Below are 15,840 nucleotides of genomic sequence, written 5' to 3'. Positions count from 1 at the left end.
CTTAGAGACTAACAAATTTATTAGAGCATAAGCTTTCGTGAGCTACAGTGAGCTGTAGCTCACGAAAGCTTATGCTAATAAATTTGTTATTCTCTAAGGTGCCACAAGTACTCCTTTTCGTTTTGCGAATACAGACTAACATGGTTGCTACTCTGAAACCTGTCCATACAGACAGAATCTTCAGAGAATTTAGCTGACTAACTCTGAAGTTTATTTAGCATACACAAGCTGAGAATTTTTTCTTCAAAGGCTTATAACTTGGTCAAATTTGGGCAGTTTTTCCACAGACAGCAAAGGGGACATCCCTGACACAGGAGCAACCCAGGGTCCTATAATGGGAAGTGTTGGGCAAACTTCTTTCTATGCTACCAGCTCTGCCAGTAGTATGTTAGGCTATATCCACAAAACAATGAGTCCGGTGGCACCTTAAAGACTAACCGATTTATCTGGGCATAAGCTTTCGTGGGTAGAAAACTCCACTTTTTCAGATGCATCATGCCCATATAAAGTGCCACCAGACTCCTCGTTTATATGTTAGGCTATGTCTACACTACTGCCCTAAGTTTCCTCTAAGCTGCGCGGCTGCCTATTAAGACCCGCGCAAGGACTCAGAGCTGCACTGCGGCAGGGAGAGGCGCCTCTCCCCCCTGGCCCCAGCAGAGGCCTGCCCTGGACCTGCCACGATTGGGGGAGAGGAGCCTGGAGCTGCTGTGGCAAGAGAGGGCTGGGGGGAGTCCTCTCTCCCTACCACAGCCCCGGGGCAGCCTGCACCCCAAACCCTCATCCCCAGCCCTACCCCAGAGCCCACACGCCTAACCTCTGCCCCCTCCCACATCCCTCATCCCCAACCCCACCTCAGAACCCACACCTCCAACCAGAGACCTCACCCCCCCACACACACTCCAACCCGCTGGCCCAGCCCCGAGCCCCCTCCCATACTCCGAACCCCTCGGCCCCACCCACCCCCAACACATGAATTTTGTTATGTGCACCAATATGAAGGTGATGTGTCACATCACCTCCACATTGGTGCACGTAACAAAATTCCTTCCACACATGGATGTAAAAAATTAGAGGGAACACTGCTACCGCTTATGTTATGAATATTCTGCTCCCCAAAGCGACGCAAGTGCTAGTGTACACACCGCTAGGTCAGCAGGAGAGCTTCTCCTGCCGGCACAGCTTTTACTGCTCACAGGGGTGGTTTATTCAGGCTGACGGGAAAGCTCTCTCCTGTCAGCATAGAGCATCTTCACCAGATGCACTGCAGTGGTATCAGTACAGCTGTGCCACTGCAGCACTATACATATTTTCATTTTCAATGATGCAAGGAGCAGATGGAATCCTGATATTCAAAGGCCACATAAGGGCCACTCAATTGACTGGCCAGAGGCACTCAAACATTAAACTGAATGAAAAATTATACAACATCTTACCCCTCTGAATCTCTATCAACATAAGATAACTGAAGTCTCCTGAATGTATCTTTGTTCAAAACTAAAGGACTTTTCACATTATCTGACAATTTCATTATAACATTATTATAGCAGGTTTCAGAGTAGCAGCCGTGTTAGTCTGTATTCGCAAAAAGAAAAGGAGTACTTGTGGCACCTTAGAGACTAAAATTTATTTGAGCATAAGCTTTCGTTGCATCCAATGAAGTGAGCTGTAGCTCACGAAAGCTTATGCTCAAATAAATTTGTTAGTCTCTAAGGTGCCACAAGTACTCCTTTTATTATTATAGCAATAACCTTCGAACTAAGTTTCCTAAAGCATGGCTCATTAAACTGCACTTATTTTCCCATGCACTATTAAATGATCCTGGCAAATATTATTACAGTAATTAATACATTGCATTTACTTAATATCAGGTATGCATGATACAGACAATTTTTCTAATCAGCCTGCTTCCATCCCTCTTTTCTTCTCCCTTACTGGCAACTCTGAAGAGACACTCTTTCACATAAGGATTTTACCTGTTGAGCGCACTGGAAGATTTTGAACCTTGATCCCAAAACTTTTACGGGGCTCATCTTTCTCCAGAGATGGAAGCAGCTGGGATGTGGGTGCTGGAACTGCTGTAGACTGAACTGATCGTGCTGGAGACTCATCACTTGAGCTGCTGCTGGAGTCACTGCTGTGAAACAGGTAAAAGAAATAGCAACTCAATGTGAAAAGAAAACACAGACAGACAATGAGTGGAGGCTGATGGATGTTTTTAAAATTAAAAACATAAATCAGTTTACTTTTTCTTTTTACTTCTGAACAGTTGTACATGCTCACCATCAAAGGCCATAAGTGTATGCTACTGAGGTACTAAGGTACTATTCATATCCACATACCATCTCATAGCAGCAGTCAAAAGCATGAAGACAGTAATAATTCACTTCCCATATATAAATTTTATATTTTAAAATAGCAATCATCAATACCAGTGATTCTCAAACTTTTCTACTGGTGACCCCTTTCACACAGCAAGCCTCTGAGTGCGACCCCTTATAAATTAAAAATACTTTTTTATACATTTAACACCATTATAAATGCTGGAGGCAAAGCAGGGTTTGGGGTAGAGGCCGACAGCCCGCGACCGCCCACATAATAACCTCACCAGCCACTGAGGGTGAGCCCCAGTTTGAGAACCCCTGATCAATACTAAACTGTGCTAATGAAGAAAACTACTTGGATTGGATTCTTTAAAAGTTTCCTTTTTCCTCTCTGATGTAGAAACCCCAATTTCCCGAGCACACTCCTGCTTATACAAAAACTCATTACTCATCTTCCAAATATTCTCTTACAAAATCCTCAGAGGAGACAGTCAAGGAAACAGAATATGGGTAAAATGTCAAATAGATCCTATTACATTCCATCATAATGCAGAAGATTGAATTAAGTGTAATACAAAGTTTCACCAGCTTAGGAGTTGTGTGGGAAGACTGGAAAAATATACAGGTCTGCTTAGGCCTTAAAATCCCTTTCAGCATTCTCATGCATAAAAGGAAATGCTATGACATTGCCAGGTGCTTCTGTCAGTCTGAAAATTGGCTTCATAGTCTCTCCCCAATGTGGCAGCCACATCTTTAGAAGAAGGTCCCTAACGCTAAACAGATGATACTGGAAACTAACGCACATTTTTGCCAACTGTTCAACAATTAGCTAAATGTACGTGACCCATCAAACACTGTTCACCGCCCCTACACGGAAGCCTCCATCTCAAAAGCAAACTTCAGGGTAAAGGACATTGGTCCCCAGAACATTTGTATAAGCAGTGGAAGAGGAATTGCACACCAGATCAAACCAGTAATCTATTTAGTCCAGTATCCTGACTGACTATTAGATGCTCCACAGAAGACTGAAAGGAATCTGCCATAGTGGACAACTGTGTTGGAACTTGCTCATGTTGGAGGCGTCGTCTTACTCCCTCTTGGTCACTGGTTTATGCTCTAAACCAGTGGTTCTCAAAGCTGGTCTGCCACTTGTTCAGGGAAAGCCCCTGGCGGGCCTGACCGGTTTGTTTACCTGCTGTGTCAACATGTTCGGCCGATCGCGACTCCCACGGGCAAATTAATCCGGCCCGCCAGGGGCTTTCCCTGAACAAGTGGCGGACTGGCTTTGAGAACCACTGCTCTAAACTAAAGCATGAGAGTTTATATCCCTGGAAAAAAAATTCTATGTTCTCATTTTCTAACACACACCTAACTCCTTTTTCTGAATTCTGCTGAGCAGAAAACCAAAATACCATCTTCAAGTTAATGTATTATGTACAAAAGTACTTGAATCAGTTTTAAACTTGTTGCTTTTCAATTTCACTTACTATTACTTTGTTTTTATATTGTGAAAAATGGTAAATAAGAGCAGATCATTTACCTTCTCTACATCATTAAAGCTCCAGTTAGGGCTGAGGTCCCATCTTGCTAGGCATCATACAAAACACAGAAGAGAGTCTCTGCCCCAAAGTGCTTAATTACAATTTAAAAGACAAGACAGAGAAAAACAAAAAACAAAAAAAACAACTTACCAGAAGTTCACACCTTGTAAATTAATTTCTTCCCTATTTTCCCTTTACGTAACAGCTCCCCACCCCTGCCAACCTTCCATGTCTGGCAGCCAGCCAAACTTCTTCACAGTCCTTGCTCCTCCCAAGCATCCTCCTCCTACTCTCCCCTGGCTCCACAGAAAAACAGTCTCATTCTGGGAGACAGAAGGAATAATAAACTATCAAGAGTGCGTGAATGCCTGTTTGCAGCCACTTCCATTTCCTGTGATGGGAGCTGTGTCCATGCTCATCCCTAGGGGCAGGTGGCCCATATGATCCAAGCCCTGATCCCCCAAGTGTCCCACTGATCAAAGGATTTCATTGAGGTATCCACAATGATGCTCAGGTCTTTTTTCCAAGCAATGCAAAGGATTAGTTAGAATTATTTCTTCCAGTACACATTACTTTGCACTTTTCAACCCTCTGAATTTTATATCCCTTTGTTGCCCATTCACCTAGCTTTGTTATTTCCCCTCAGAAGTTTCTCACTGTCTATACTAGTCTGGACTAAATGCAGTTTTTTGCCACCTCACCATTTCACTCCCTTTTTTTCAGACCATTAAAAAAATTCCCTCCTAAAAATAAACCATATGGCAACCCACTGGTAATCTTTTGCCCTGTGATCTTTTATTCCTTCTTGGCATGGTGCAAATAAGTTTTTATTAGTCTAAAAGGGAATGCTGCTGATGTCAATTATTATGGAACAAACTGGCAAAAAATGTGGGGAACTTCTTTGAAAGATGAGGCAACATTTAATATCACATTGTTCCTTTTTAGAAGTGAGAACGCTGAAAGGGATTTTATATATTTTCAATCTTCCTTCACAACTCTTAAACTGTTAAAGCTCTGTATTACACTTAATTAAATCTTCCACACAGTTAAACAGCACAATATTTTGCATTTTACACTTAACTCTACTAAAATTTTACCTGAGTGATATATGAGAGATGCTTGTATTTTTTTATTTTTATTTTTTAAGGAATCAGAGGACATCAAGTATTATCACAATGGTAACACTTAATTCATATTTTATTATTCTTTTTTTTTAAATACTGGATTAACCATATATAGCATTTTTCGACAGATTGTTTAAATACAGACCATTCTGATTTTGGTAAAGTGTTCCATTAAGAGAAAGAACCTCAGCACTCAGGAACCTGGGGCATCCTTAGCAGAAGAACTAATGCAAATGTCTGAACTATTGAGAAGAATTTTTCAGAAATTGTGATCATGCCCACAAACTTCCACTGATTTTTTGAGAGCGGAGTATGCATCTTCCTCTGCAAATTAGGCCACTGGTCTTTAAAAATATATTGAAAAAGATAAACCCACTCATGCATAATCCTGAGACATGCCAGAAATGGAAGTTTTATAATCATTTTCTTAGTTTTTAAAGAGGAAAAAAATACTAGAAATGATCCAGTATGCAGACGATGTGTATTTTTGTTTTGTTTTTTTTTTAAAGACAGACAGAGAGAGAATTTTTTGAGCTGAAGAAACAGGTAAACATGGAAAATATTTGCGTGCCTGAATTTTCAACCTCTGAGAATTGGGGGTATGATGGCATGCTTAATTACAGCTATGTTCCAGGAGAGACATGGAAAACAAAATTAAAATAAGGCATTTGATAGCAAATACATATAATCTCAAAAAGGAAAAACAGATATCCTTTTAAGCCATCCCTCAAAACTGAATTGTGCAAGCTATATAGAGATGTGCCCTATGCAACTAAGATTAGAATTTGGCTATTAGTTCTCTAGCAAAAAATATGTAAAATAACTGTTGTCAGCTTAGAAATAAAGGAATTTTACTAAGATTTCTTCCAACAAAACTTGTTTAACAGCAGTAATTCACAGCTTTATAGTTAAAGCAATTAGAAAAATAACTATTTCAGAAGCTAGAAGTTTAATACAAGACGAAAACAGATGACCTTAAAGAATTCTTCCCATCATGCTCCTTGACAAATTTTTCACAGTTAATCAGTGACTTGTGTCAAGCCAAAAAGAGAGAAAATGGTTTCAAAACCTATTAACCTTTGTTTTCCCCCTGCAACTAGAAAGCAAAAATCAGAATGTACGTGTTTAATTTTTTTCATAAACTAAAATAAAATGTGCTCTGGCACACAGCTTTTCCTCAGGATGAGAAGATCTACTCTTCAGCATCTATGTAAACTTACTGGTACATAATGCTACCAAAAAACTGTAGCCAATGTTCTGAAATGTAGCCAGGGGGAAGGGGAGGAAGGAGAGTGTGTCCGTGCTGCCAAAAATGAATCAGAAAAAGGTGACTGGTCACAGAATTGTTTTTTTGTTTTTTTTTGTGTTTTTTTTTTTAAAACATGTTTCATTCTTCAAGCTGGTTCTAGTGTAAAAGTCCTTAAAATAATAATTTGCCTTACAAAACTGGCTGGTGCTCGTAACTAACCACCACTGAAAACATACCTGAAAATAAGCAAGATAAAGTTCCCCTCTGTCCTTATGTTCTATTAAATCAAGGGAAAAAAAAAATCTAAATAAAGAGCCCAATACTGAAATCTTACTCATGGTAGGAAGACTCCTGCACCTGTACAGAACCCCACAGGCTTTATGGGATTCTGTCACTGTGTAATAGTCTAGCTGTGGGGATCAGATTACAGAATTGGAGGCCAAAAAACTTACTTGCATCACTGGTTTAAGTACCTAGACCATTTTTGTTTACACAAAATATAAAGCCTTTTTTTCTTGTTTAAAATTGTGAGGGGGGAATCCCAAGTCATATTACAGTATCATAACATACATTCAGGTCTCACTCTATTCTTTCAATAACTTCAGAGAAAAGGTTTATACCCATATTTCCATGAAAATACCATCTTCTTGAGCAATTGTTTTTTTTCAGTTCTGGCAACAAATTATAAAATTATACTATAATTTATATTTATGTATGAAAAATGAATGCGCTTGAAAAAAAATGAACACATGAAAGTTATTCTCTTTGTTCCCCAGCAAAAAGGAGATAAGAAAGACTCCAAAACAGTCAGTCAATGTAACAAGGATACCTGCTGTTTCTTGTCAATGGCAGGCTGCGCTGAATCAAGGGATCTCACAACCTGCCATACCCTTTTGCAATTTTAAAATGTGGGACAATTGTCGCGTCTGCGACTTGATTTCAGAACTCTGAGTCAGCTACTGTTGTTACAGCTAGAGCAACGAGGAAACACTGCAGCCATTCATGTAAAATAATTAGAAAGAAGCATTAAAGCACACTGAAGGCAACATACTGACAAACTTCAGGTTTTAAAATAGCCTCTCGAAGTCAGAATGAGTAAGAAACCCATCTGAAATCCTTGTGATTTTTTTCAGTGGGAAATTTATGCCAAATTGCAAAACAATAAATACTAAAATGACTTACTTATAACTCCCTTTAAAAAGAGCTTATAAGGATAACTGGTAACTTCTCCTTAATTCTTTTACCAGTACTCAGACAATTTTTCTCCAAAACTAAATTGAAATCAGCAGCTCTGTCTAAATCAGCTAGAAGTCAATCAGCAGTCAGGATAATTTATAGGAAAAGATTATCTCCTTCCAAGATCTATTAAGGACAATAAGACAGGACAACCCTTATCAGCATAAAGCCCAGTTTACTATAGGTTATTCACTATGCTTGGTGTCAGCAGAAGATTTCCAATTTTAGTCAAGAAATCACAAGTAGCTCGGACATGAACACAATTTTTTCCTTCTTATCGCGTGACCAGTGTTAAATCGTGGTAGATTATTTGTATGCAAAAAATATCAGCTAATGATTTACTCATATGCCACTGATTTCCACCATAAGGAAGTTTACCCCTTTTAATTCCCCTGATGATATGCAACATGCTTTTGAAGAATTCTCAGTTTGCTCCATGGACCTAACATGGTAGGTTTCAAGAAAACACCGCCAGAAAGCTTGACATACAGTTCTGAAAAATTTAATTTATTGCTTATAAAAATAAATGGTTACTGCTAAAGGGGTAAGGGAGAAAGGTTACTACTAACTGCAGAGGAAAAAATGTTCCCAATTGTTTAGTACTGCTGGCTCAGAGATATGTCATATTCCATGCCAGAAGTAGAGTAAGTCATCCCTTACACATTTTGTAAAGCACTCAGATCTTTTCTGGATGAAAAGATATGTATTTAAATAGGCAGACAGATAAGTTATTCAGATTTCTTTTAATACATACAAGAGGTCTAGTACTCTAGAAATGCACAATTTACACTACAATACACAAATTAAAAGGACATTTAATCATCCGCACAAACAATAGTTCGTCAAGCTCCTCCTTCCTCAGTGCCAGAATAAAGAGATACACCTTTCTGCACATGCCTGCAAAGTCAACAAGTTCAGTTTATTTCGGACCAAAATAGGGAATAAGTTCCAAAGCTGAGGGCCTCTCTAGCTCAAATGCCTCTGTTGATTATAACTGCCATACATATACTATTACAGATATTTGTGCATCTCCTGTACACCTCTAGTAGGAGCCACCCCTTGAAACCTACTAGAACTCAGATCTATTGTTCTATTTAAGTCTCTCCAATAAACTGTAAGACAATTAAGTACAGGATTTGCAACAAGACAAAACTCAGTCACCATCGGTCCCTAGTGATCCATACTTCTGTTTTGCCATAACCAGATAGAAATTATTACACTAGATTTCAACTTTTGAAAAGAGGAGCTCCTGTAATCTCCAGAGGTGTGGTGTGGAGGGTTAACATATCTCTTCTTCAGAGATGATTCACTTTGCTCTAATAACAGTGACCTAAATAAGAAAGAGGATCAGCCGGTGGTGGCTCTGTATATACTAAATGCCCTGTAAGGAAACACTGGCACATGTCTAAGAATAACCTGTCCCTCAAGTCTGTGACAAAGAATGGCTTTTTACTGGTTAAGATAAGAAGTCATTTAACCTAAACTGAATGCCAACAGAAATTTAGTCAAACTATTAATGATTCTCCTAATTTTGAGACCAAAATGTTAGACTTTCTTACTCTATTTTTAGATTAGAGGTAATAGTTGAGGTAGGTTCAGCACACTAATGCATAACAGAGTGTTTGAATCCTGATCTTCCATTTCATAAACAAAAGTTTTAATACGAGTACATAAGTAGATTTGGCATGTACAAATGTCTGGAGGACCCAGGATTTGAAATAGACGGGGTGCTACATCTAATCCTCTTTCCACATATTTCACTATGTCCACAATCTTGGCCTTACAGTACTTTAATATTTGTATTCAAAAGGATATTGGGATTGCAAATATGACATTCTTGGCATTCTTGTGTCTCTGAAAACTTGCCGCCCAAAGAATTTTGGTCTGTAAATGTCACACTTGTATATCTATAGAATAAAGTAATAAAGCACAGATGTGCAAAATCTGAAAGTACTGACAAAAATCAGACTGCATAAGCAGGGAATAATCAAGCAACAGTGGTGCATACAAAAAAAATCATATACTGTTCAAGGGAAAAAATCATTAAAAGAAATCTATAAAAATGCTGCAATCACATAAAAGATGGTTAACCTTTTTGTAACTGTTGTTCTTTGAGATGTGTTGCATTCCACGTTAGGTGCATGTATGCCCTGTGCACAGTCACAAGATATTTTTCCTCAGTGGTACCCATCGGGCAGGCTCTAGTACCTTCTGGTGCTGCATGGTTATAGTGTGGCATAAGGGGACCAGCTGACTTCGCACCCTCTCAGTACCTTCTTGCCAGCTAACTCCGACAGAGGGGTAGAAGGGTGGGTCATGGAAAGGACATGTGCAACACATCTCGAAGAATAATAGTTACAGAAAGGTTAATAATTGTCTTTTCTTCGAGTGCTTGCAGAAGACCATTCCACACAGGTGGCTCCCAAGCAGTATCCTAGAAGGTGGGTTCAGAATTCATGAAGTTGCGGATTGCAACACTGACCTACCAAACCCAGCATCATCTCAAGCTTGCTGGGTGATGACAGTAGGAAAAAAAAGAATGCACTGACAACCAGGTCACCACTGAGGAGGCTTGTGCTCTCATAGAATAGGCAGTCAGGATGGCAGGTGGTGGGACACCTGCCTGCTCATAGCGTGTGTGAATGCAAGAAGTGATCCATGATGAAATTCTCTGAGCCGAAATGCATAGGCCTTTCATCCTATCTGCTACTACCATAAAGAGCTGCATGGATTTACGGAACAGCTTGGTCCTTTCAATATAGAAAGCTAAGGCACGCCTAACATCCAGCATGGGGAGACACTGCTCCCCCGCTATTCTTGTGCGGTTTCGGGAAGAAAGTAATCAGGCTATTTTCCTGCTAGTTATGAAATCATCTTTGGGAAGAACATAGTCTGTTGTACCTTGTCCTTAAAAACACTGTGTATGGGGGTTCTGAAGTAAGGGCCCTGATCTCTGAGACCCTCCTGGCCGAGGTAATTACGATTGGAAAGAAAAGCTTCCAGGAAAAGTATGACAGATGTCAGTGGCTCAAAGGGAATGCCCATGAGTCTAGTCAGGACCAGGTTTAAGTCCCACAGAGGAATGGGCTCCCGAATCTGCCAGTTTAGCCTTTTAAAGTCCATAAGGAAGGAAATCGACATTTCGTGTGAAAAACTTGACCGACCATCTAATGGAAGGTGGAAAGCTGAGATGGCTCCTAGGTGGACTTTAAACACATGAAATAGCTAGGCCTTACTAAAAAAAAGAAAAGGAGTACTTGTGGCGCCTTAGAGACTAACAAATTTATTTGAGCATAAACTTTCGTGAGCTACAGCTCACTTCATCAGATGAAGCAGATACTCCAACACAGTCTGGAGAGGTGGCCTAGTGGGCGAGAGGTTTCAATGGCACAATCCAATGGCGAAACACTTCCACTTGGCAAAATAAGTAGCTCCGGTAGATTGTTTCCTGCTTCCTAGCAAAACCTGGTGGACTTGCTCCGAACAGTCCAGCTCCACAGGATTTAACCATGGAGCTTCCATGCGGCCAGGTGTTGGGCACTGAGGTTTAGGTGGAGCATTCGACCATGACCTTGCAAGATCAGGTTGGGGGGGAACCTTGGGGTTGCTCCTGACAGGTCTAGTAACATGCCGAACCAGTGTTGGGGGCTATAAGAATAACCCTCACCCTGTCCCTCTTGACCTTTAGGAAGATTTTGTACATGAAAGGAAGGGGGCGGGGGGAGAAGGCGTAGAACAGGTGCTTCGTCCAAGGGAATAGGAAGGCATCTATGAGCAAGCCCAGGCTGTGGCCGCACAGGGAGCAAAACTGATATTTCCTGTTAGACCTGTTCGTGACCAGACTGATGAGGGGAATCCCCCACTGCAGTAAAATGGTTCTTGCTATATTGGAGCAAAGGGACCGCTCACTGTGAGAGGAGAAAGACCTGAAGTGATCTGCCAGCTTCTTCTGGGCTCCCAGAAGGGGAGAAGCTTCAAGGTGGATTGAGTGCTTCATGCAGAACTCACAAGTGAATGGGCTCTTGACACAGGGGGAAGAGCGGGCCCCTCCCTGCCTGATGACAAAAAGCATGGCTGCTGTGTTGTCCGTAAGGCCTCATACAAGCTTGCTTGCGATGTGGGGTAAAAACATCTGGCATGCTAGGCGGACCGCTCTGAGCTCTCTGACGATTATATGCAAGGAGAGCTCTTCCTGGAAACACAGACCTTGTGTCCTGAGGTGCCCCAGGTGAGCCCTCCAACCTCGCTCGGATGCATCTGAGATTAGGGATACCAAGGGTTGGGGTCTGACGAAGGGAATGCCAAAGCCTGCCTAACGGGGATCCCTCCACCATTCGAGGGAGGCAAGGACTGGAGTGGGAACTGTGAGCACTGAATCCAAATGATGACGGTTCAATAAATACACCAAGGCCAGCCAAGCCCAAAGGGGTCTAAGGCAGTCCCACATGCTGCACCACATATGTGTACGCTGCCATATGACCCAATAGCCTGAGGCAGAAATGGGCTGTCATGACCGGGTGGGCCTTGACCTGTGATATCAGTGACACAATTGTTTGGAAGGGTGTTTCCAAACAAGCCCACTGGGAGGAAGGCCCTGGCCTGTGTACAATCAAGCACCGCTTCAATAAACTCTATCCTCTGTACTAGGATGAGTGTTGACTTCTGCTCGTTTAATTAGCAAAACCAGTGCTTAAAAGGTTGCTTGAACGAGATGGATGCTGGCTTTCACCTGGGCCTGGGACCAGCCCTTGATCAGCCAGTCACTGAGGTACGGGTATACTTGCACCCCTCACCATCTCAGGAAGGCCCCACTACCACCATGCATCTCATGAAGACCCGAGGGGCTGCTGACAAGCCGAACTGGAGGACAGTAAACTAGTAGTGGGTCTGGTTCGCAACAAACATGAGAAACTTTCTGTGGCCTCGGAAAATGGAGACATGGAAATAGGCGTCTTTCAAATCGAGGGTGATGTACTAGTCCCCTAGATCCAGGGAGGGAATGATGGAGGCCAGGGAGACCATGTGGAACTTCAGATTTTTGAGATAACAGTTGAGGCAATGCAGGTCTAGGATACACTGAAGACCTCCTTTGGCCTTCAGGATTAGAAAACAACAGGAGTAAAACCCTTTCCCCCTCAGGTTCTGAGGTGGCTCCTATCCTGAGGAGAGTTAGCACCTCTTGGAATAAACATTGCTCACGAGAAGGGTCCTTGAAGAGGGACAGGGATGGTGGGGTTGGAGGGAGGGGTGGAAATAAACTGAAGCATATAACCTTCCTCCATTGAACTCAGCACCCAACAGACTTTGGTGATAAGGGACCATGCCAAGCTGAAGTGGGAGAGGTGATCTGAAAACAGGTGAACAGGATCTGGTATAATGCCTTTGGGCGCCCCCATCCAAAGTTCTGTTTGGAGCCTCCTGAGTATCAGGAGGGGCAGGTAGCGAGGCTGAAGCAGAGACAGTTGTATGCACCTACAACCTCTGCTTTGCTTTTTGACCAAGTCCTGACAGGGTGGCAGATCCAAGAAGGGCCGGTTGTTCAGGCCTGACATGCTTCCTTGAAGTAACTGGGGCAGAGACACCCAAGGACTTGAGGGTGCCTCTGGAGTCCTTCAGACCATGGAGCCTTGGATCTGTTTGCTCTGAGAAGAGCAAAGCTCTCTCATACGGAAAGTCTTAAAGGGACTGTTGAACCTCCTGAGCACTGGAGCCAAGAGCACCTTCGCATGGCTACCACCGATGTCATGGCTTTGGCTGACATATCTGCTGCATCCAGGGCAGCTTGAAGGGAAGCCCTAGCTATAGCCTTCCTTTCTTCCACCAGAGCGGAGAACTCCTGCCTGGATTCTTGGGCGAACAAGTCTGTAAACTCTGACATAAGAGTCCCAAAAAGAAAAGGAGTACTTGTGGCACCTTAGAGACTAACAAATTTATTAGAGCATAAGCTTTCGTGAGCTACAGCTCACTTCATCGGATGCATTTGATGGAAAATACAGAGAGGAGACTGATATACACACACAGAGAACATGAAACAATGGGTTTATCATACACACTGTAAGGAGAGTGATAACTTAAGATAAGCCATCACCAGCAGCGGGGGGGGGGGAGGAAAACCTTTCATGGTGACAAGCAAGGTAGGCTATTTCCAGCAGTTAACAAGAATATCTGAGGAACAGTGGGGGGGTGGGGGGGAGAAATAGTTTTAATTTGTGTAATGACTCATCCATTCCCAGTCTCTATTCAAGCCTAAGTTAATTGTATCCAGTTTGCAAATTAATTCCAATTCAGCAGTCTCTCATTGAAGTCTGTTTTTGAAGCTTTTTTGTTGAAGGATAGCCACTCTTAGGTCTGTGATCGAGTGACCAGAGAGACTGAAGTGTTCTCCAACTGCTTTTTGAATGTTATAATTCTTGACGTCTGATTTGTGTCCATTCATTCTTTTACGTAAAGACTGTCCAGTTTGACCAATGTACATGGCAGAGGGGCATTGCTGGCACATGATGGCATATATCACATTGGTAGATGCACAGGTGAACGAGCCTCTGATAGTGTGGCTGATGTGATTAGGCCCTATGATGGTGTCCCCTGAATAGATACGTGGACAGAGTTGGCAACGGGCTTTGTTGCAAGGATAGGTTCCAGATGCCAAAACTGTACCTCACTAGCAATGCCTGCTGGTTAGAGATGCAGAACTGTAAACCACCAGTAGAATACACCTTTCTACAAAAAAAAAAAGTGCAGATTCTTTGAGTCTTTCCCTTTGGGGATCTCCCCTTGTAGCCCCTGCCTGTCTCTTTCATTGGCCTATGAGACCACAAGGGACTTGGGAGGGGGGTTGGAGTATAAGTATTCGTACCCCTTCGCGAGAACAAACTACTTCTTCTCTGCCCTCTTCAAAGTGGGGGGCAGAAAGGATGGTGTTTGCCACAAGGTTTTGATTGGACCTATGATGGCCTCATTGGAGAGGTAGAGGCACCTTTGATGGGGCTACTGTGGCCACGATGTCAACCAGGCTGTGGTAGGACTAACTACCTCCACTTCCAGCCATAGGTTTGAAGCCACTCTCTTCAATAGCTCCTGGTGACTGAAATTATCTTGGGGCGTCAAACTGCCCATCCTCAAAACACTCCCTCTTCTAGGGAAGAGGTGGTGGCGGCAGCTTGGCACAAGGCCCTCCTCTCCTTCTGCACCGACTAAAACCCACAGGCTCCAGGTCCTGAGGATTGGTACTGGGTTCGGTATCAGAGTCCGGGTCGGGCCCCGTTTGGTACAACAGATGAGCCCTTCTCTGACACCACAGAGTAGGAATGGCTAGAAGGAGGGTCAGGCACCGGAGTAAAACCCCAGGGGTTCCAAAAAGGCCATTGCATTTGTATGGGCCAATGCCCACTGCACCAGGCACTCAGAGGTATAGGCGCCAACTTTCTAATGTGCCGGGGGTGCTCCGTCCTGGCTCTGATCCAGGCCACATCCCCACTCCAACCCTTCCCCCAGGGGGCCACCCCTGCCCTCCAGTGTAGACAGCATCACAAGCCTGCTGGCACCATGATGTCCCCCCAGTGCCAACAGTTGGTCCAGCACTGGACTCAATGGAGCCTGCGAACAGTGCAACCTGAGTAGCAGGGGCAGGGAATGGCCTGACAGGGGTCACACTCCACTATACTCCCTGTGCTTGGATCTGGAGAATGGCCCCTCTCAGATCGCTGCTTTTTATGCTTCTCTCTCAGCACTGTTGATGGGGAACATTGCTGAGAGTCTCATGTAGCAGGAGCAGCACTCTGCACTGACACCAAGGTACTCAGAGCCAAGTCTGTCCAGCTCAGCTCCAAAACCAGTCTGAGCAACGCTTCCATCGAGAGGAACTTCAACTTGGCCTCCATGTCCTTTTCTGTACACGGCTTGAACTGGCAGCAGATACAAGTCTCACCCAAGCACTTTAGACAGCTGGAGTACAGGTTGCTTAGAGGCATGGGCTTGCCACAGGAGACATACGGTTTAAAGCCTGGAGACAGAGTCATGCCCCACTCTGGGGGTAGAGGAAACTCCATTAACAGTTGTGAGAGTCCAACAGACTATTTACACCCATGAACTAAAGTCCAAAACTTAGAAAAACAACAAGTGGCTGAGAAAGAAAAGAAACTGATGGAGAAACAATGCAAACCACTGAGAATTGTCTGCCAAAGCAAGAGGAGCAGTTCCAGTGACCATCACAGGTGGTGAGAAGGAACTGAGAGGGTGCGGAGTTGGCTGTTCCCCTTATGCTGCGCAATGAGCACATGGCACTAAAGCCGACCGAACAGGGTAACACCAAGGGACGAATTTCCAGCAACTATGCACAGGGCATGCATGCAACCTGATGTGGAATG

At 43.2% G+C, this 15,840-nt stretch overlaps 1 protein-coding gene across 9 annotated transcripts in view; it reads right to left on the bottom strand.

Annotated features, from left to right (window-relative positions):
• SPEN (spen family transcriptional repressor) overlaps positions 1–15,840 on the bottom strand; it is a 113,165-nt gene that overhangs the window by 35,146 nt on the left and 62,179 nt on the right. For 7 of the 9 annotated variants that reach the window (XR_006276285.1, XM_038377218.2, XM_038377219.2 and 4 more), the window contains one exon: positions 1,977–2,137. Coding sequence is in view for 8 of the 9 variants with exons in the window: in XM_038377218.2 (XP_038233146.1) it covers positions 1,977–2,137 (161 nt within the window). In the remaining variant the exon portion in view is untranslated. The remainder of the gene's footprint in view (positions 1–1,976; positions 2,138–15,840) is intronic. The other 2 variants (XM_043499765.1, XM_043499764.1) reach the window with 1 other exon arrangement.

The sequence above is a fragment of the Dermochelys coriacea genome, chromosome 18 (assembly GCF_009764565.3).
Source record: "Dermochelys coriacea isolate rDerCor1 chromosome 18, rDerCor1.pri.v4, whole genome shotgun sequence".
NCBI classification, from domain to species: Eukaryota; Metazoa; Chordata; order Testudines; family Dermochelyidae; genus Dermochelys; species Dermochelys coriacea.
The sequence above is the reverse complement of the archived record's forward strand: the minus strand, read 5'-3'. Positions and strand labels throughout refer to the sequence as shown.